Below are 22,022 nucleotides of genomic sequence, written 5' to 3' on the forward strand. Positions count from 1 at the left end.
CATGTAAAAGCACATGTGTGGTGACGCATAAAAGCACCCATGGAGTGACACGTGAGAGAACACATCTAGTGCCACGTAAAAGTATCCATGTGGAAACACGTAAAAGCACGTGTGGTGACGTGTAAAAGTGCCCATGTGGTGATGCGTAAAAGCACATTTGTGGTGACGTGTAAAAATGCTTATGTGACAACACGTAAAAGCTACCATGTAGTGCCATGTTAAAACATTCAGCACACTCTGTAAAGTAGTTGGTGTTGGGAAGGGCATCCCACCATAGAAAACATATCTAATCAGACTGGAGTCTGATGCAACCCTCAGCTTGCTAGCTCTGGTCATACCATCCAACCCATGCTAGCATAGACAACATACATTATATGGTGATGATGGTATTTATTTATCAACCCAAGAAAGATGATATCAAAGGTCAAATGTAGCAGGATATGAATTCAGAATGTCAGAATGTAAAAGAATGCAAGGCACAGGAGTGGCTGTGTGGTAAGTAGCTTGCTTACCAACCACATAGTTCTGGATTCAGTCCCATTCTGTGGCATCTTGGGCAAGTGGCTTCTACTATAGCCTCAGGATGACCAAAGCTTTGTGAGTGGATTTGGTAGATTGAAGCTGAAAGAAGCCCTTCATATGTGTGTGTGTGTGTGTGTGTGTGTACCACCATCGCTTGACAACTGATGCTGGTGTGTTTCCGTCCCCGTAACTTAGTGGTTCAGCATAAGACACCAATAGAATAAGTACTAGGCTTACAAAGAATAATTCCTGGGGTCGATTTGCTCGACTAAAGGCGGTGCTCCAGCATGGCCACAGTCAAATGACTGAAACAAGTAAAAGAGTAAAAGAGTAAGAGAGTAACTGAACATCATCCATATGCAACTTAAACACCAGTGAAGGCATGTGGCTTAGTGGTTAGGGTCTTCGGCTACTAATCATAAGGTCATGAGTTCAATTCCCAGCGATGTGTTGTGTCCTTGAGCAAGACACTTTATATCACATTGCTCCAGTCCACTCAGCTGGCAAAAATGAGTAGTACCTGTATTTCAAAGGGCCAGCTTTGTCACATTCTGCGTCACGTTGAATTTCCCTGAGAACTACATAAAGGGTACATGGTGTCTGTGGAATGCTCAGCCACTTGCACTTTAATTTCACGAGCCAGCTGTTTGGTTGGTGCAATCAACTGGAACCCTTATTATCGGAACTGATACAGTGTTCAGCAAAAAGAGACTGATAGAATAAGTACTAGGCTTAAAAAGAATAAGTCCCGGGGTCGATTTGCTCGACTAAAGGCGGTGCTCCAGCATGGCCGCAGTCAAATGACTGAAACAAATAAAAGAATAAAAGAAACGTTACAAGATAATTTTGTCTTCAGCTCCATTGATTTTTGTTTTTGGACCGTTTATGTTCTGACATTGGTGAATGCTAATAACTTGTTGCTCCTATAATAATTATGAAATATTGAGATCTTAGTAACAATGAAGTGTTTAACGAAAATGTAGGACATATGGTTGTTGTGGGAAATAATTAAGACAATTAATTAAACAATGTATTAATTGAAAATATATTTATGATATATATATAAAAGAACATTATTGGAAAAGATAAATTTATAAGTAAACTAATTATTCAGACAATTATATTGTTACCATAGGATGTAGTTTGAATTGACTTTTTCCTGTGTTTTAAGTTCTAAATTATGTTTGGCCATTCAGATAGTGGAAGTGGTAAGGTTTCTTTCAGGTTGAATCAAAGACAGAAAAATATTGAATGCATTAAAGATAGACAAACATTATGTCTTTGCTTGATAATTTTATTTATTTATTTATTTATTTTTATTTATGTATTTGTCAAGATAAAAATTTCTTTCCATGTTCATTGTATACAGATGCAACCCTTTTGGGGAAAAAAAAAGACATGATATCCATAAAGAAAAGAAAATTCTAATGGCATATTTTATCTCAAATACATAAATATAGCTAAAATATTTTCCACAACTCTGAAGCGTTTTGATATCCCCAAATATTTATCACATCACGACATCTTTAAGAACATTCCAACCAAACCTTTTTAATGTGTTTCTTTTTATTCCAGTATATTCTTACCCATAATTATTCTCCTTATAATTTGAGTTTCTATAAAAAAAAAGAAAGGAAGGAAGGAAAAAAGGAAGAAAGAAACTACTTCGTGTTTCGATTCATTTTCACGAGAAAACTTGTTCTTCTGACATACCATTTCCTAATTGATTCACTACTTTGACAAATTCTTCATGAAATCAAACTTGAAGTAAAGAAATGGTGGAAATAGATTCTTTAGAGAAACAAAAAGTTCTTCTGTTGCATTATTTATACATGGTGTTAATGTAACATGAGCTGGCTGGCTTCGGGTATTTTTTTATGGAGTAGGATCTCTTAACTCTGCTTCTCAGTCACAAACAAAACTACAGTATTTTGTAAACCCCACTTGCATTTACAAGTAAGTCAAACTGTCACCTTGATGTTTCAACATAGTTTCCATACATATTTATTACCACTGCATGTAAACTTAAAGGAAATATATAAATATATATTACACTTTTCTTTGTGTTTTGGATAAGATTCTTTCATGTAGATCGACTGTACAAATGGAATTGATGGATACAAATTTCTATTGAGATAAAATGCTGTGTGGTTGCTCACTTCTGATTAATCAATGAAAAGATGCTAGTTGCATCAATCAGGAGATTGAAAAATGCTCCATTAGATCAGGTGTATTGTTGCAGCAACAAAAATCATGGTTAAAAAGAAAATTTGTTTAAATAAATAAAACTTGAGAAATTTAATCTGAAAATTCCTGTGCACAAAGTGGTTCGGTTCTGTAGTTGAAATACTCCAGCTTGGAAAACATGTCCCAGAAATTCTGCCTGTTTCTTTGAGAATTTTAGATCATGAACTAAATTGCTTAAGTCTGTAGGAAATTAAGACTGTTTGTAGAGATAATAGCAAACATTGGTTGTGTATTATTTTTGCCTTTTATTTTTCAAATTCCATCAAAAATGTTGATCATGATGGATTTTGTCAGTAAAATAGCGCAATAATAAATACACCATACATGGTTTGTTTAATTCAGGTTAAACAGAATTGAATTCAGATAGGGAAAATTCCAGGTTTTAATTTATGACAATCAAGACAAAATTTACGTAAATGAACATTTGTATTACGTCCATTTCTCCATGTTTGCACGAGTTATACAAATACGTTAGTGAAGCATTGTTTTACAGCCACATGTCAGTTCCTTTTGACATATATATATATATATATATATATATATATATATATATATATATACATACATATACCTTGCGAACACAAACCAAAACCAGTCTCTTTAGAATCTGTTTGACCATATATGTGCATGTTTGTGTGTGTGAATGTCTGTGTGTGTGTGTGTGTGTGTGTAAACAACAAGATGCCTTTCCCTGTCTACCAAATTCTATTATAGCCTTGGTCATCCCAAGGCTATAATAGATGTATCACTATGCAGTGGGACTGGATCTAAAACAACATGGTTGGGAAGCGAGACTCTTAACCTCACAGCAATATCTGTATTTGGGAAAATGTATGACAATAGGTTAGTTAAATAATTTATGTTGCAGAAATGTTAAGGAAAGTGTACACAGATATTTTCCTGTTCCTATGTTCATCAAATAATTTGTGTTGTAGAATTAAATGTATACTAATGACTATGAGTAGAAAAGTGAGTCAGATAAAAATATGAGTATTTAAACTAGAAGAAATTATACTGTCAAGGCTAGGCCAAAGCTAACATCTGACTAGTAGTGAGACAGAATGAAATGTAATAGCAAAGTAATAGCTTAAGCATAGATGTTGCAAGAATAAAGATCAGAAGTAGAAAGATGGACTTGTATGGTGTCAAGCAAAATGCTGAGAAAGGAAAAGATATTTTTATCTGCTTAACCCTTTAGTTACAATAGTTATGCTAAAATACACTGAGTGTTTTCCAATTAATTTTAAAAACCATGAAGAATTTAATGAAGTTATTTTGTCATTAATAAGCTGATGTTGTTTGGCGCACAAATTAAAATCATTTTGATAGGTTTCAATTTAGATTACTCTAAAACAGGAAATTATATCATAGATCCAGAAGAGGCTCAGGCAGAATGGTATCGAAAGGGATAATAGAGACAAAAAAAGAAGTGACTCAACAGACTATTAGTTTGTGATTGGCTAAAATTTCTGATTTCATAAAATTTTTGACAGGCTAAATCAACACATGTACTCTTTTACTTTTTTACTTGTTTCAGTCATTTGACTGTGGCCATGCTGGAGCACTGCCTTTAGTTGGGCAAATCGACCCCAGGACTTATTCTTTATAAGCCTAGTACTTATTCTATTGGTGTCTTTTGCCGAACCACTAAGTTACAGGGACGTAAACACACCAGCACCGGTTGTCAAGCGACGGGCTTCTTTCAGTTTCCGTCTACCAAATCCACTCACAAGGCTTTGGTCAGCCTGAGGCTATAGTAGAAGACACTTGCCCAAGGTGCCACGCAATGGGACTGAACCCGGAACCATGTTGTTGGTAAGCAAGCTACTTACCACACAACCACTCCTATGCCTATTATACATGTGGCAACAATGAATTTAAGAATTGTTTGTTTTAGCTAAACTAACCAAAAATGGCTCAGTAGCTATAATTTCTGATTGGCTAAACTGACAAACATGACTGCAGTGAAACTAAAATATATAATAACTGCAATTTATGTACTCTGCAAGAAATTGCTATAAATCTTTCTGGGTTAAAAGAATGTTGTGTCGACACCCCCAAGCAAAGAAGTAGGATCACCCAATACATATAAATAAAGGTAGTCTGGCCGTGGTAGGGAGTTGAGTAGCCGTCGTGTAGCAGTTGAGTAGAGATCATCCGAAGATGCTAGATAGCAGAAGCTTGAGACAAAACAAAGAATATGATACACTGGCTGTATCCAGTCCAAATATTCCTTCTGTCTTGTGCTCAAATCAGCCAGATCCAGCCTGTCACACCTACCATACAATGTCCTTCTAGAGATAAACAATCATATCATCAAAATCTTGAAACTACCAAATAATGCAGGATTAATTTTAAACAATCTAAATAAATAAACATTACATTTTAAAGAGCAATCTGAGTGCTAAAGGGTTAAAAACAGAGAATCCATGTTTGTACTCGCATTTCATTTATTTACTTTCTTTTCTTAGTCTTGAGAATAGTGTGGAGGTACATGGTCTAGAGGTTAGGGTACTGGACTCATGACTGTAAGATTGTGGTTTCAATTTCTGGACTGGACAATGTATTGTGTTCCTCTAATTTCACTTTGCTCTGATTCACTCAGCTGGAAGGATGAGTAATCTTGTAACAGACTAGTATACCTTCCAGGTGGGGAATATATATATATATACAATAGAATAGAAATTGGGAAACCAGCCCTTATGAGTCAGCATGACTCAGGAAGAAAACTTTTTTTTACTACACTTTAATATAGTAAGGTACTCAGTGAGATGAAACCTAGTTGCACATTACCCTATAAATCAGTGATTCTTGACCATTTGTTTTCTATTGATCCTTTTGATTCCTATTTTGTTTCAGGGGACCCTCATAGTCATTCAATGTTTAAAAGAAACCTTATTGTATATTTATAATTAAATATTATTAGGCGTAGGAGTGGCTGTGTGGTAAGTAGCTTGCTTTCCAACCACATGGTTCCGGGTTCAGTCCCACTGCATGGCACCTTGTGTAAGTGTCTTCTACTATAGCCTCGGGCCGACCAAAGCCTTGTGAGTGGATTTGGTAGATGGAAACTGAAAGAAGCTCATTGTATATATATGTATATATATATATGTGTGTGTGTGTGTGTGTGTGTGTGTGTGTGTATGTGTGTGTATATGTTTGTGTGTCTGTGTTTGTCCCCACAACATTGCTTGACAACCGATGCTGGTGTGTTTACATACCCATAACTTACCAGTTTGGCAAAAGGGACCGATAGAATAAGTACTAGGTTTACAATGAATAAGTCCTGGGGTCGATCAGCATGACTAAAGGCGGTGCTCCAGCATGGTCACAGTCAAATGACTGAAACAAGTAAAAGAATAAAAGAATTGTATTAATAATTGTTCAGCAAAATACACAATAATTTCATTATTATTATTATTATTATTATTATTAGTATTATTATTATTATTATGAAAATATTTTGTGTATTGTAGATAATATAACCAATTCATCACACATAAATTTTGTTCTCAAAATCTTATTTGGCCCTCCAAGGACTCTAACTGAAAAACCACTGATGTAAATTAACAAAAATTTAAGATATGTTTATCAAGTAGCAGTTGTAAATGGTGATAAACCATACTCCTGTTATTATCAACTGTAAGCAGAATGTCTATCTGATGTAAGACATTTTTAAAATCGTAAACATATTTATCCCTGAAGATAATTGAAATTATTATTTGCAAAGAAACATTAATTTAATCATTATTTTTATTAATAATATCAAATTTATCATCATTTTTGTAAATAACCCAGGCAATCCTAGGTACCAATTGTAAGTTTAGAAGAAGCTTTTATAAACACTGAGTATTTCAAATAAGCTTTTAAAAATCCTAGCATCATTTGTTTGAACTTCATTTGATAATTTTTTTTTCTTCCCTTAGAAATGAATTAAGGATTAATTGCATCATCCCAAAGATGGTAAAAAAAAGAAAAGGGTATCACTATAAAAAAACACTGTTTGCTTCAAATATTTTACTAAAACAGCAGGCTTCTATTCATGATTAGAGCCTTTCATAATGTTTTCTGGCCATATTGTTTGATAATTTAATTTCAATCTACTTTTATTTTCCTATAGAAAGTTATTAAATATTGGGAAGCAGTTATTAGAATTTTAAAATGGTTGTTAGCTTATTTGCAATATCTATTGTAAATTTAATACATTTTCTACATTAATGATTTATAAATGCTCCTAAAAGTAAATATTATTTTTTTTAAAGGTTAATCATATATCACGCAGTTCTGTTTCCATCAGTAATGTTACCATCATCATTAAATTTATCATTATAAAATTACATCCTTTTTTTTTATATTTATTTGTAATTACCCAATATTTCCATAACAACGTTGTTTTCTTTCTCAGTCTAACAGAATCACTGTATTAGAAACTAGGAAAATCTTCTTAAGCAACCTCTGGCAAATATTCCGTTCTTTGAATAATTCTTGCATGTCTATGCACACACACACACACACACACACACATGCTCACACACACACACACATGCTCACACACACACACACATGCTCACACACACACACACATGAATTCATGAATTTTGTAAGTAAAACATGTGAACATCCAGAAATGATGTCACAAAAGATTAGTTTACCTTAATTTGTTTCAATTTATTTTCCCTTCTCTTACAGTATGACTAAATCATCTTAAAAATAATAGAAACCAGAAGCCTGTCATATATCTTCTACTATAACTTCGGGCTGACCAAAATGTTGTGAGTGGATGTGGTAGACGGAAATTATAAGAAGCCCATCATATATACACGTGTGTGTGTGTGTGTGTGTGTGTATCTTTATGTTTGTGTTTGTTCCTCCATCACCACTTGGCAACCGGTGTTGATGTGTTTGCGTACCTGTAACTTAGCTGTTCAGCAAAAGAGACTAATAGATTAAGTTCTTGGCCTTAGAAATAAAAATAGTCCGGGGGGGGGGGGGGGCAATATGTTCGACTAAACCCTTCAAGGCGGTGCTCCAGCATGGCCAAAGTGAAATGACTGAAACAAATACAAAAATACATACATATAGGCGCAGGAGTGGCTGTGTAGTAAGTAGCTTGCTTACCAACCACATGGTTCTGGGTTCAGTCCCACTGCATGGCACCTTGAGCAAATGTCTTCTACTACAAAGCTTTGTGAGTGGATTTGGTAGACAGAAACTGAAAGAAGCTTGTCATATATATGTGCATATATATATATATATATATATATATATATATATATATATATATATATATATATATATATATATATATATATATATATATATATATATATATATATATATATATATATATATATATATATATATATATATATATATATATATATATATATATGTGTGTGTGTGTGTGTGTGTATATGTTTGTCCCCCACCAACATCGCTTGACAACCGATGGTGGTGTGTTTACGTCCCCGTAACTTAGCAGCTCGGCAAAAGTGACTGATAGAATAAGTACTAGGCCTACAAAGAATAAGTCCTGGAGTTGATCTGCTCGACTAAAGGCGGTACTCCAGCATGGCCGCAGTCAAATGACTGAAACAAGTAAAAGAGTAAAAAGAGTAAAGAGTATACATACATGATGGCCTTCCACACTGTTTCTATCGACCAAATTCACTCACAAGGCATTGGTTGGCCTAGGACAATAGTAGAAGACATCTCCTCAAGTTGCCATGTAATGGAACTGAACCCAAAATCTTGAGATTGCAAAGTATGCTTCTTAATCACACGACCATACCATCCCCTAAAAATAAGAACTATATATGCTGGGGGTTTGTTGGTAAACTTATATAAGGCCTTATCTTGGTATGAAGCATCCCAATCATTTAATTGAGCCATCTAAACCTCTCTCATTACCACCGTGTCTGCCTAACAACTACACACCTTACTTTCTACTATTACACTTTCTTTCCCTCCTCACATACATATACATATTTATATACACACCACCATTGCTACCATCACTATCACTGCCAGCACCAACAATGTGACAACAGCAACAGCAACAACAACAATAGAGAATCAACTTATTCTTTACTATCTTCATCAACTGTCCATTGACTGTTAAAGACACTTTTAGAAACAGAAAGCAAAATAGAGAATATAAGCTATTCTTTCTCCACCATTAAATGCTACAATAAAGCTGGAAATAGCAAATACTCATGCCACAACTTGAAGGGGTTAATATTGGAAAAAAACAACCCTCCCCCCCCCCCCCCCCACCACAAAAAAACTGCAAATAGTAAATAAAAAAGTACACGATCTAGTAATTCATGGGACCTATGCAAGATAGCAGAATTATTTGTCATTATTTTTACAGAACAATGGATACAAAAGCAGTAAAAAAACTGGAAAAGAATGATATAATATAATGAAAATATTGATTTCTTGTGTTGTTAAAAGTCTGCAAATTTCTTGGAGTGGGTTATGATTAATGAAATTAATCCCAATATGCGACTGGTATATATTTTAACAAACACAAGGAGAATAAAGTTAAGTCTGACTGTGGAAAGATTTTAAATCAGTTTGGACTGGATTGGGTTGTCTATGTTCAGTCAACCACAAGATGAAGGCCTCAGCTTGTTCCCTCCACTGGCAATCTGATGTGGAGACCTTGTCTGATGACCCTACTCTGTCACACTTAATCAACATGGCCTAGCAAAGAGGTGCAGTTCTTATGCTCTTATGCAGGAGTAGTTAAGGCAATTACATCAACCCTGATATTTAAATGGTTCTTATTCTATTGACCCCAGGAAGATGAAAGGCAATGGCACCTGTGCCCATGGCATGTGTAATGGACTTTCGAGCGAGATCATTGCCAGCGCCGCTGGACTGGCTCTTGTGCGGGTAGCACATAAAATACACCATTTGAGCATGGCCATTGCCAGTACCCGCCTGACTGGCCTTCGTGTGGGTGGCACGTAAAAGCACCCACAACACTCTCAGAGTGGTTGGCGTTAGGAAGGGCATCCAGCTGTAGAAACTCTGCCAAATCAGATTGGAGCCTGGTGTAGCCATCCGGTTTCACCAGTCCTCAGTCAGATCGTCCAACCCATGCTAGCATGGAAAGCGGACGTTAAACGATGATGATGATGAACATAAGGTCAGATGAAATACTGCTAACACTTCACACAGCATGGTAACAAAGTCTCATATAATTTAGCTATGTACCTTAGCATTTTTGTTCCAGTGCTTTAGTATTATGATATCCTCGTCATCACCATCATTATCATTCTAAGGTCTACATTTCTATGATGGCATGGGTTGGATGAAGTTAATTGAGACAGATTTTTCTACAGTTGGATGTTCTTCCTGTTGCCAACCCTCATCTGTTTCTAAGCAAAGTCATTCTTCCTCATGAGCAAACATGTTTGCACAGATTGTTGAAAAGGTATGTTACTGGTTATATGATGGTGATACGCATTTACAACTATCATGCGATGTCTTGAGAAGGAGACAGAAGCATATATTCACACATATGCATATGCACACACTCACACACACACGTATGTATGTATGTATGCATGTATGTAAACATGTATGCATGTATGTATTTTTGTGTGTATATATGTGTGATTAACTTGTTTCAACTTCCATCTATCCAATCCACTCACATGGTATTGGCCAGCCTAGGGCTATTGTAGAAGACACTTGTCCAAGGTGCCATGCAGTGGGACTGAACCTGAAACCATGATTTTGGGGAGCAAACTTCTAACTCACACAGCTATGGGTAAGTGATGTGATAAAAAAAAAATCTCTAAACACTGAAATGAATCCCAATTGTGAACATAAAATTCAATAACTTCTTTGTTCCTGCTTCTCATTCATGACTTTCTCAAAAACATGGAACTTTCTAGCTAATTGTAATCCACAGGCACGTCTGTAGACTCAGGAAATTCCCAGACTTTTGTCTCCATTGACAAAAGAAAAGTGAATTCCAATTCACACAAGTCAGTACTTCATTGTGGCGCAACAGTGACAATGGTTGTTTGGTAACTGTGGTAGTGGACTGCTAATCCTATGGAAAGACTGTCTAGCTGAAGCAAGCACATAATCTATTCACTCGAGGTTGGTAGCTAGTTAAACTAAAGAGGTATTATATAAATGACCTGCCTACTTAGCCAGCTTCATTTGAAAGTTACAACAGTGTGAGAAAATGGGCCTCCGTAACCTGCAGGCCAGTTGGACTGCTCCATAGTGGTGGAGCAAAATCTGAGCAACCGGAAGTTGTTTAGGATCTCAGGTACCCATTGGCTGCCAAGGAATTGGACAACAACCCTTGCCATGTGTACCTACAACTTCAGGCCTTTGGTAAAGAGAACTGAAATGCCCCATCGAATAGAGGGAAAATGATGATAGAATGTGATTTACTAGGGTTTTGTGAAACATGTCAAAGGAAATAAATAAATGTGAGATGGCAAAAGCAGAAAGTGTAAGAGCAATAGGGTTCATTGTAAGGGTTCATACAGGGTTCATTGTAAGCAAAAAATGGGCTTCAAAAATCATTTCTTCTCCACTTGTCAGAGTGCTAAACGGTTGTCTTTAAGGAAATGCCAACCTGAAGATCATCAAAACCTATATGCCCACAAATGCTAGTGAAGACAATGTTGTGGAAGAATCCTATCAAGAGCTAGAGAAAGCATTATCTCACAAATCCACTTAAACAACAGTGATGGGAGATTTCAACACAAACATTGGAAAATGATGGCTGGTAGAGAAATATGTTGGAAAGTTTGAATCAGGAGAGAGAAATGATAGAAGAAAATGTTTGATTACCATAACAGAGGCAAGAAAACTTTACCCTAAAAACAGCCTATTCAGGAAGGAACCTAGGAGATGAACCTAGATTACCCCAACCACTCAGTGTGAAAATGAAATTGACTTCATCTTGGTCAACAAATGGTGCATATGCCAGGACATCTTGGTGATAACATCATTCAACACTGGCAGCAATAACCGCTTGCTACTGGTAAAGACAGCAATCAATAAAATCAGAGGGAAGACTGCACATCTCAATGAAGAATCAATGCATCAAAGCAGAGTTGTAGGATGCTAGCAAGAGGGAAGTTTGGAGTCAACTTGAAGAGGTTGATGAAAACTGGTACAGAAATTAAAAGCTGCATATGGAAGGTGAGAAGTGCCAGCCAGCAGGAGCCTGATGGAAGAATCTCAGAGGGTACGAAAAAAATGGTAAAGAAACAGAAAAATATGAAAGATCACCTCAAGCATTCCATTTTCTACAAAGTGATCAGATAATATCTAGAAAATGATTTCAAGAATTATGGCCTGAAGAAGGTGATGCAAGCTGCAGAAGAATGGAGAAGTCTAAAATGATGCAAGAGAGAGCTGGCGTTTTTATAGGTCAGAAGTGATGGTGCTGAAGAACAATGACAGACAAAGGGGAGATAGAAGAACCATTCAAACTTACACCAAGCTTTGGAAAAATTCTCTTTTTCTGCTTCAATCGTTATCTGAAGGAGGGTAACATTCTTACTCTGGAAAGAAATGAATGCCACCGCCTTTCTTTGTAAGAAGACTGAAGAAACTACTGACCCATATGCCTGTTGTCTCACCTCTATAACTGGCATTCATGAAATTAATGTGCTGGTGGTTGAGTATTCCACAGACATGCATATCCTTAACATAGCTCCCTGAGAGAGTCAGTGTGATACAGAATGTCACAAGGCTGGTCCTTTGAATTACAGGTACAACTCTGCAATGTGAAATATAGTCTTGCTCAAGGACACAACATGCCACTGGGAATCGAACCCATGACCTTATGATCATGAGCTAAATGTCCCTAACCACTAAGCTACATCTATAAGCTATTTGCAAAGGTCATAGTTACCAGATGATGAAAACATCTCGATGATCAGCAGCCAAGGAAGCAAGTAAGTTTCCATAAAACCTACTGTGTGATGGATTATATATTCCCTGAGGAAAAGAATACAAGAATACACATTCCCTTTAATATAGAATGAGCAAAAGAATACAAGAATACACATTCCCTTTAATATAGAATGAGCGAAAGAATACAAGAATACACATTCCCTTTGATATATTAGGTTGCCCGGAAAGTTCGTGCCGATTTTTAAAGGAAAGAAAAAGGTCAATAAATACTTGCCATTACATTTTTAATCAACCAAATATGAACCATTTTGTTGCACAATGCATCTCCATCTTTCCTTTAACTTGAAAATACCCTCTTCCCAGAATTGAGGTGGTTTCATAGCAAATAAGTTGAAAGGTAAGCTACTATAAATCGGCAGGAACTTTCCAGATAACCCAATAGAATGAGCAAAAAAATACAAGAATACACATTCCCTTTAATATAGAATGAGCAAAAGAATACAAGCATTCTCTGTGCATTGCTTTCATTGACTATGCAAAGGCCTTCGATAACATTGAGATTAATGCATTGCTGAAATTTCTGGATGCGCAAGGTGTTGAGGTGCAATTCATCAAACTGCTCAGGGATGTGAACTCTGGATGCAACACTGATAAAATTCTGCTATCACCACCAGTAAGAGGGAAGGGCACCAAACAGGGAGATAGCATCGCTCCAAAGGTTTCCACCACATAACCTAAAAAAATAGTTATCAGAGACATTGACTGGACAGGTAACATGAACAGCAATGGCATGTTACTAACACACCTGCAATTCACATGACATTGTACTCATTGATTAAACCATAGATCAGCTGTAGAGCAAGGTAATAGAGCTGGACATCTATAGTTCAGCTACAGGCCTTAAAAAAGACCACTTGGAAACAAATTGTATGTGGTCTGAAAACATAACAAAAGACCAGATAGAGTGGGATGTGATGAAATGAAGGAGGTAAAGGCATGTGTCTACTTAGGGAATGCGGCAAATATATATTGAGACGTGGATGCCGAAATCTTGAAGAAAATAAGAGCAGGATGGGAAGTGCTTATCTCAATAAAGGATGTGCTTTGGTCTTGTCCAAAGCTGGACAAGACCAAATGTGCCAGACTCTTCAATAGCACTATCTTATCTGCATGCTTATATGTAAGTGAGATGAAGAGGGAAGAACAATGATTAGTTGCAATGCAAAAAGCCATGGAAAGATCCTTGTCAGGAATATCCCCGAGGGAGCACATCTGAAATGAAATAATTCAAGAATGGAGCAGAGTGAATGATGTGATTGCAGAATACTGAAAGGACAAGTTCCACTGTTGGACATGTTGCAAAGTTCACAGACCTGTGCAGCTGCTATGTCGTACCCAGGAGATCAGAAAAGGTCACTCAGAAGGCGTCTATGATGATAAGAAGATGATTTAGCTAAATGATCTGAGTCAAAATGGAAAAGAAAGGTGCAATGAAAATAAATTTGGAAGCACATTGTGATCAGTGATGTGTAACAACTTCTGATAGTCTGACCGATACAGCAACATACAGTGACATGTAGAATAATAAAGTTCTTGTGGTTAGTAGAATAATGTTATTTTTAAGAGTTAATATTTTTATTCTACAGGGTGTCCACAAAGTCTGGGTACATGGGATTAACACATACTTTGAGAAATTATTATTTCTTATATTTAATTGTTTATGTTATGATTTTATTCACTCCATGTGCCCACATAGGGATTAACACATACTTTAAGAAATTGTTATTTCCTATATTTAATTGTTTATGCTATTATTTTATTTACTCCATGTACCCTGACTTTGTGGACACCCTGTATAAAAGGATTATAATAAAAAATCTGCATTCCCTCTTTCACTCTCTCCACTCCCTTTCCACTTCTCTATATACACCACCTGTCCCTATCAAATCTCTTCCCTACAACATATCCTCCTAACAGCCCCTCCCTCTACCAGTTCCCTTTCATTGCAACCCTTCTCAGCTTCCATTCTCCTTTTGCAATCTTATGAATTCTCCCTCTCCAAACCCCAGTCAACTTCACTCTGTACACCTTTTCTGTAATTTAAGCGTTTGGCCCCTTCCTCGTCCCTATCTAATCTTCATCACCTTCTGTCCCTCCTCTCTCCCTCTCCATCTGAGGTAGCCATGTTTCACTTCAGTTGCAAGACACCTTTTCTGTCCCTCAATACTACTCCCTCCAGTTGGAGGGTCTTGTTACTTGGTGACCTCACTGTTTATGGTGCCATAATACACTCTGTAAAGTTGTTGGTATTAGGAAGGGCATCCAGCCATAGAAACCATACCAAAGTAGACAACAGGTCTTGGTGCAGTCTTCTGATTTGCCAGCTCCTGCTGAATCATTCTACCCATGCCAGCATGGAAAAGACATTAAACGATGACACCAACAATGACAATGAAGATGATGATGATCTGCTTTCCCCTCATTGTCACATCGTTTGAAATGCTATCTAGAACCTCCAAGAAGTACAGACAACTCAGACTGGGAACCCTTGCTCTACTGAGTTCCTTCCCTTGCTGGAAATAGTGGCCAAATCTTCCTCGAATGAGATTCTGCCACTTTAAAAATATAATCCTAGAAACACCATGCCTTGGGGGTGGGGGTGGGCTGGCCAAATTAAAACAACTGATCGTTGCATCTGGCATATGCTTGATCCAGATGATCTGAAACAAGCATGATCCGAGGTTAAATAACAACATCACAAGCAAATAACAAAAACACAACTTTATAACATGCATCACATTCTTAAATGTCACCACCACCAATACCACCACCAAAACAACCACCACCACCACCACCACCACCGCTGCCACCACCACCACCATTGCCATCATCATTCACATTCAAGACATTATCTTTATTTACATCACACATAAATAATGCAAAAAATATTGGTGGATTATTGGTAAAATCATCAGAACATTGGACAAAATGCTGTGGTATATTCTCCAAGGTGTTAAAATATTGAAAAATAAATAAATAAATAAATAAATAATGTTGTTCTATTTTGCACTTTACATGACTAAAAATAATCAACCACTTCCGTTTTTTTCATGCAAACTGCTTTTTTGCAATGAGCATAGGGACTATTCTTAGCCTACTTGGCAGCTACAAGCAGCAGCATCATTCATTTTTAGCAGAACTATCATGATGTTGATTACATCCAAACTGGTCAGCAATGGTTCCCTCGAATTTCCTGCATGTGACTTATTAAAAGTGTTTAGCCAGGAATTTTCTTTTCAGTATAACACTTGCTTTGACAAATTCTTGTATAAAATGTACACAGCCTTCTTTTTGTACAACGCAACTGAACTTTAACCTTTTCAATATGAAGGGCCTTGAAGCCATCTCTGGTTCTATGATACAAATATTTTGTTTTAATCCTTTAATTCTACTCCGTTAAATGTAGTATTTATTTATTCACACTGTTTTGAATTAATCATGTATTATCTCATAGTTTTGAGATTTTAATGATGTGCTTGTATATCTTTTTAATGATATTGTAGGGTGAGTGTGTCAGGCCACATCTGGCACATTTGAACATAAAACAGGTAGAATATTTAAGCTGAATATAGTTGGTTTAACCCTTTCGTTACCAGCCCGGCTGAAACCGGCTCTGGCTCTGTAGTACAAATGTCTTATTTACATAAGTTCTGAATTAAAATCTTCCACCAAACCTTAGTCACAATTTATGTTCCTAATACTAGCTGAATGATAACTAAGTTATTTTACTAAATTCTTTGTTATATTTAAAGTAATCGAAAGAAACTCAAAGCATCTAAAAAAAAATACAGTAACGAAAGGGTTAAAAGCTAAAAGGTTATAGTGATTTAAATTCAAAATGTCTATCAAAATTTTATGCTAGTTTGTGTTCCAAACATCAAATTAATTATGACAAAGTTACCATACTTGATAGCATAAAAGACACACGGGCATATCAAACACACCACAATTTCAGCAGCTCATATTCAGGAAAAACTTTTCCTGATTAGCATGTTAACTGCCACATGTATCACTGGATGTTCATCTCAAATTTCACACAACTGCCATATGCACCACCAGTGGTTGGTACACTTTCATGATTTGAGAAAATATTTTATTCTGTATCTTTGACACAGTTTCAAGGATATTCAAATAACACGAGTGCTTAATATTAAAGTTTAATTATGAAATTTTGTAAAAATGCAGAAAAATTACATCTTGAAATTAAAGAGTAGACAATGTGACTGCACAAAATATGCAGTGTCACCAGAAAGATCCAGCAACAAGCTGTGGTGGTTAACATGTTAAAGCATGTAAAATAGGCCCAGTTTTGCATATAGGTGCCAGGGTGATATTTTTGAGAGATTTTTTTTATAGAAAAAGTGTATTTTATAAGCCATCAAATATGGTATCTATTAAATTCTTCATTATTTTCAAAATAAAATGAAAGCTAAGAAATATATTTCAATAGAAATGTAGTAATAAAAGGGTTGTTCTTCTTACTTATCTTTTTCTTATTTTCACAGTATTTATACACCATCAAACTTTGGTTATACTTTTTTTATAGTATGTAACAACATTCAAATTTTAAACATTAAAATACTTTTTCTTTTTGCTGAACACATTATTTGGTGTTGCCATACACATTTTATTCCAACATACTTCACTTTCCTTTTTGTATACACACTTCTTTTTATTTGGAAAATTTGATGTTTATTATTTCTTCGGCCAAAGGTGGTGAGCTGGCAGAAACGTTAGCACGCCAGGCGAAATGTTTAGCAGTATTTCGTCTGCCGATATGTTCTGAGTTCAAATTCTGCCGAAGTCGACTTTGCCTTTCATCCTTTCGGGGTCGATTAAATTAGTACCAGTTCTGCACTGAGGTCAATATAATCAACTTAATCCGTTTGTCTGCCCTTGTTTGTCCTCTCTATGTGTAGCCTCTTGTGGGCAGTAAAGAAATAAGAAACGTTAGCATGCCAGGCAAAATGCTTAGCTGTATTTCGTTTGTCTTTATGTTCTGAGTTCAACTTTGTCCTTCATCCTTTCGGGGTTGATAAATTAAGTACCAGTGGCGTACTGAGGATGAACTAATCGACTGGTGCCCCACCACCAAATTTCAGGCCTTGTGCCTAGAGTAGAAAAGAATATTTCTCAGGCCAATTCTACTTGTGCTCCAACATGTCTATCACAAACCAATGAGGGAGCCTCTATATGATGGCTCAACTAAGTAGAAATAGTAGCCAACTCCTAAGCAAATCTTGCTCAACCATCTTAAGGGAAGGGCACATAGGAAAATGTAATTCTAAATGTATCTGTCAGCATCATCATCATTTTTAACGTCTATCTTCCATGCTGGCATGGGTTGACAGTTTAACAGGTGTTGGCAAGTCACAAGTATGTGCTAAGCTCAACTGTCAGCTTTAGTATTGTTCTTACCACAGTTAGATGTACTTCCTAATGTCAACCACTTTACAGAGTGTTATGTGTAAAATTAAGATGGAACGGTCTTAGCAGGAACACTTTTGAATCTAGGTCTTCCATTCTAGGGTTAACATGAACCTAAATAACAACAACCTCTTTCCCAGCATCATAAATACACAACACAACACACAAACACACACAACACACACACGCGCACACATATAACCACCTGTTTGTTGCCTCTACAACGAAACTGAAATACCTTTAATTCAAAGGACTGTGTGAGTGTGTGTGTATGTGTGTGTGTGCGTGCGTGCGTGCGAGTGCTAAATAAAGGTATAATTCAAAGGCCACACCATGATTTATTAAAATAATCCTCGAGCAGACAATGAATCTTCTGCATCAGTGATTTCTGATGTTTCTGTCACTCATGTCACCCTATCTCCTTCTACATGACACTTTTGTTGACATTTTTTCATCAAATGTGTTACTGAAATTTAAAACCTCGTGACATCCTTAACAACTGTCATAACACCCTAGGGTGTCGTGATACCCTAAATAGAAACAACTGGATTACAAGGTCGCCCGACCTGTAAGAAATAAAAGTAAAGTTTCTCTCACTGGCCACTGTACTGTTAATCTGAATAATCTTTTCTACTAGAGGCACAAGGCCTGAAATTTAGTGGGAGGTCATTAGTCGATTACAACGACCGCAGTGTTTCACTGTTACTTAATTTATCGACCCCGATAGGATGAAAAGCAAAGTCGACCTCGGCGGTACTTGAACTCAGAACGTAAAGGCGGACAAAATACCGCCAAGCATTTCTCACGGCGTGCTAACGATTCTGCCAGCTCAGCGTAGCCTCTAAAAGACATAATGGTCACAAATGGAAGAGAAGGGCGCAACCAAGAGAAGTGGGGTAGCGCATTGTGACCATCAATGAATAAGGACATCTGATAGTCTGGTCGATAAGATAGAGCTAGTGTTGTATTACAATCGCTACCAAAATCTGGTCGGGCGGTAAACTAGATGGAACGGTCCCATTCACACGTTATATGATAGAATGTGATCTCGGAATGAAACAAGACATTTCCAATGTGAATGGCCCGTGGGTCATACCGATGCGTTTAATGATATAACAGGGAAGCTGTTATATCTGTTTATCGACCTGGTAGAAAAAGAAGCCAAATTTTCCTCATATCACTCTTTACAGTCTTTAAAACGGGAAGTTCACATCGGATAGTGCAGTCCTAGATAGATTATAACAACAAAAAAAAAAAAAAAAGAAAGAAAAGAAAAGAAAAAACGAAAAGAAAAGGAAGGAATGATCACTGCAGGGAGGCGTTTGATGATAGGACGGTTCGATCAAGGTGACTAGGCCTACACAACCATAGAATTTATTAGCTTATTGATAAAAAAAAAAGAGTACAGAACGGCATTGTTGATTTAGGAAATGGTTCTCTTTAATTCCATTTCTTTTCGTAATAGTTCAGATACTGATCGGTAAAAACTCCTCCAAGCTTGTTATTTTCTTTTCTTAGTTTAAACTGTGAAAAAAAAAAAAAAAAAAAAAAAAGCATCCAGCTTTAGAAATATTTGTTCCGAGAGCTCAGACAAGTTCCTAGTTTGAAAAACCATCAAACTATTTATGGAGATAGATTGATGATAAGGTTGTTCCGAACATGATAATAGAAAAAAATTCTGTAGTCAATGAAATACCATCAAGTACATAGATAAATTTCAGAGGATTGGGCTGAAGATATACCATCTAATCTAAGATTGAATTGAAGCCCTTCATTCTAAGGAATGGTAAAACTTCCCGAAACTCCGCATTGGGAGAAAGTGTTGTCTGAATATTCATAAATATATTCCAGTGAGATTTAGAAAAGCTTTAACATTCGGAAGACTAGTCACCATCTTTTGATGTTTAGTTCGTTAAGTGGGTATCCCGTATCAGAGATGTTTAAAAAATAATTTTATTAATAATGTACAATGTTCTAAACTGTTTCTTCAGACGTGAAGAAACATATTTAACTGGAAGTAAAGTTCGGAAATTGTGTTATACGGTAATAAAAAGTTGATTGCCAAGAACAGAATATGTATTTTTATTTCCTAAATATATTTAAGAGTAGTTTATAGAAACATATTTCAACAGTTATATATACAACTCACTTTCCATTTGTACAGGGAAACTAAAATGAATGAATTTCGAATACTGCTGTCTGAATTCCTGTATATTAATATGAAACAATGTATACTTCGCTTCCTTACGGTAGACAATATTTGTGTTAATATTTTATACCTTCCCTCATTTCCCCCGCAAACATATGAATGAATATATGTATATGTTTTAATATATTTATATTCTCCCATGTCTATATGCAAAGTAAACTGCGACTTTAATTCGATTTTAGTTTTTCTTTCCATCCCGATTGCATGACACCAGACAAATGAATCGAAGCGAATAAATAATTTATAAATTCAACCAATGACTCATTGAGTGCCCGGATGTCGTATTTCTAAGCAACATGGCGTCGCGGAGATATAGCAGACATTGCATCGCGAGCAGATAAAGTGCATGGCTTGGGATTACTAGCTTATTTTGTGCCATGACGGAGACGACAAGCACAATTTATGGACTACATCTTATTTTTATGGATCTAATTTGACGTTTCATTTAGAAAACTTTCATTTATAACTGCTAATTGAGAGCGAAAATGGCAACAGACAAAGTCAAAGTCGCAGTGCGTGTAAGACCTATGAATAGACGAGGTGAGTGTTTTTAGACAAATTTATTCACTACAGAGATATCTGACAAGAGTAGTAAAAGAAGTCATTTATATCATCGCTATTTATTTCCATTGTGGCTATTTTTTCCTTCTAATTGAGTGTCTTTAACCCCGGCTACAACTGTTACTTACTGCAGTTACGATTCTGCTTCTAACCTTCATTCAGAAATATCGGAGATAGAAATGAATTTATTTGGGACATAGTATGCTCATACAAATTCCTTTTTCTAATGATTCTATCCCGTTAAAACAAAATAAAGATAAACATACTTTACAGTTATTCAGAAACCGTAATCACATATATAAAATACATGTATATATATGCGTGTGTGTCTATTCATCGTTATGTTTATCTTTGTAAAACGGTTTTTTTTTCTTCTCCACCTCCTTTCGGTATCGTCTGTTTAACATGTGTTATAATAAACAGCTTTAATACAATATATTCAACACACTAAATTTCTATCACCGTGGATATTTCGAAATGTTACTCTCTGAACTCTACATATCGATTTATCGTTGTGTCAATTTCTTTTTCTTCTTTTCCCTAGAAGGCCGTCCAGTCGCTTCGCTATTAAATATCGACTACTATGTGCATTTTAAGCTACTGTGTGTTGTCTTTCTGAGACAACAGATAAAACAACCCACCCGCTAGGTATCTTATAGAAATATTGAACGCATCTCTAGCTATATGATAGCAAGTATTTGCCATTTGTTGCATTCTGCGACTCGTATTTTTATGGTTGTTACTGTGTAATTCCAACAGATGTCCAGTATAGTGCGTACGTACTATGACAGGTTCCACCCCCTTTTATAAATTCTATTTACGTCTTGCATTTTTAACACTAGTCTATAAATACTCTTAATACAATGATGTATTGTGCGAAATGTACCTTTATTCATGAAAATTATCAATGAAATGTGTATTTCATTGCTAAGTTCTCGTCACTATATTATTAACCTTGTGAATTAATCAAAAGTACCTTTCTGAATTTTTGAAGTGTATTAAAACGAGACCTCATTTGAAACTGCACAGTTATTATGATTGATAGAACATGATCTCTTCAGTGCAGATATAGTGCAGTAAATAATTCAAAGCG

The 22,022-nt window shown here is 36.1% G+C and overlaps 1 protein-coding gene across 50 annotated transcripts in view; it reads left to right on the forward strand.

Moving 5' to 3' along the window:
- Nucleotides 1-20,649: 20,649 nt before the first annotated feature.
- The window catches only part of LOC106881370 (kinesin-like protein KIF13A), a 692,738-nt gene continuing 691,365 nt past the window's right edge, over nucleotides 20,650-22,022 (forward strand). For all 50 annotated transcript variants that reach the window (XM_089350407.1, XM_089350417.1, XM_089350419.1 and 47 more), the window contains exon 1: nucleotides 20,650-20,908. In XM_089350407.1, coding sequence (XP_089206533.1) covers nucleotides 20,854-20,908 — 55 coding nt within the window. In that variant the 5' untranslated portion in view covers nucleotides 20,650-20,853. The remainder of the gene's footprint in view (nucleotides 20,909-22,022) is intronic.

Source organism: Octopus bimaculoides, chromosome 4 (genome assembly GCF_046866305.1).
Source record: "Octopus bimaculoides isolate indiv1 chromosome 4, ASM4686630v1, whole genome shotgun sequence".
In the NCBI taxonomy this organism is placed as follows: Eukaryota; Metazoa; Mollusca; class Cephalopoda; order Octopoda; family Octopodidae; genus Octopus; species Octopus bimaculoides.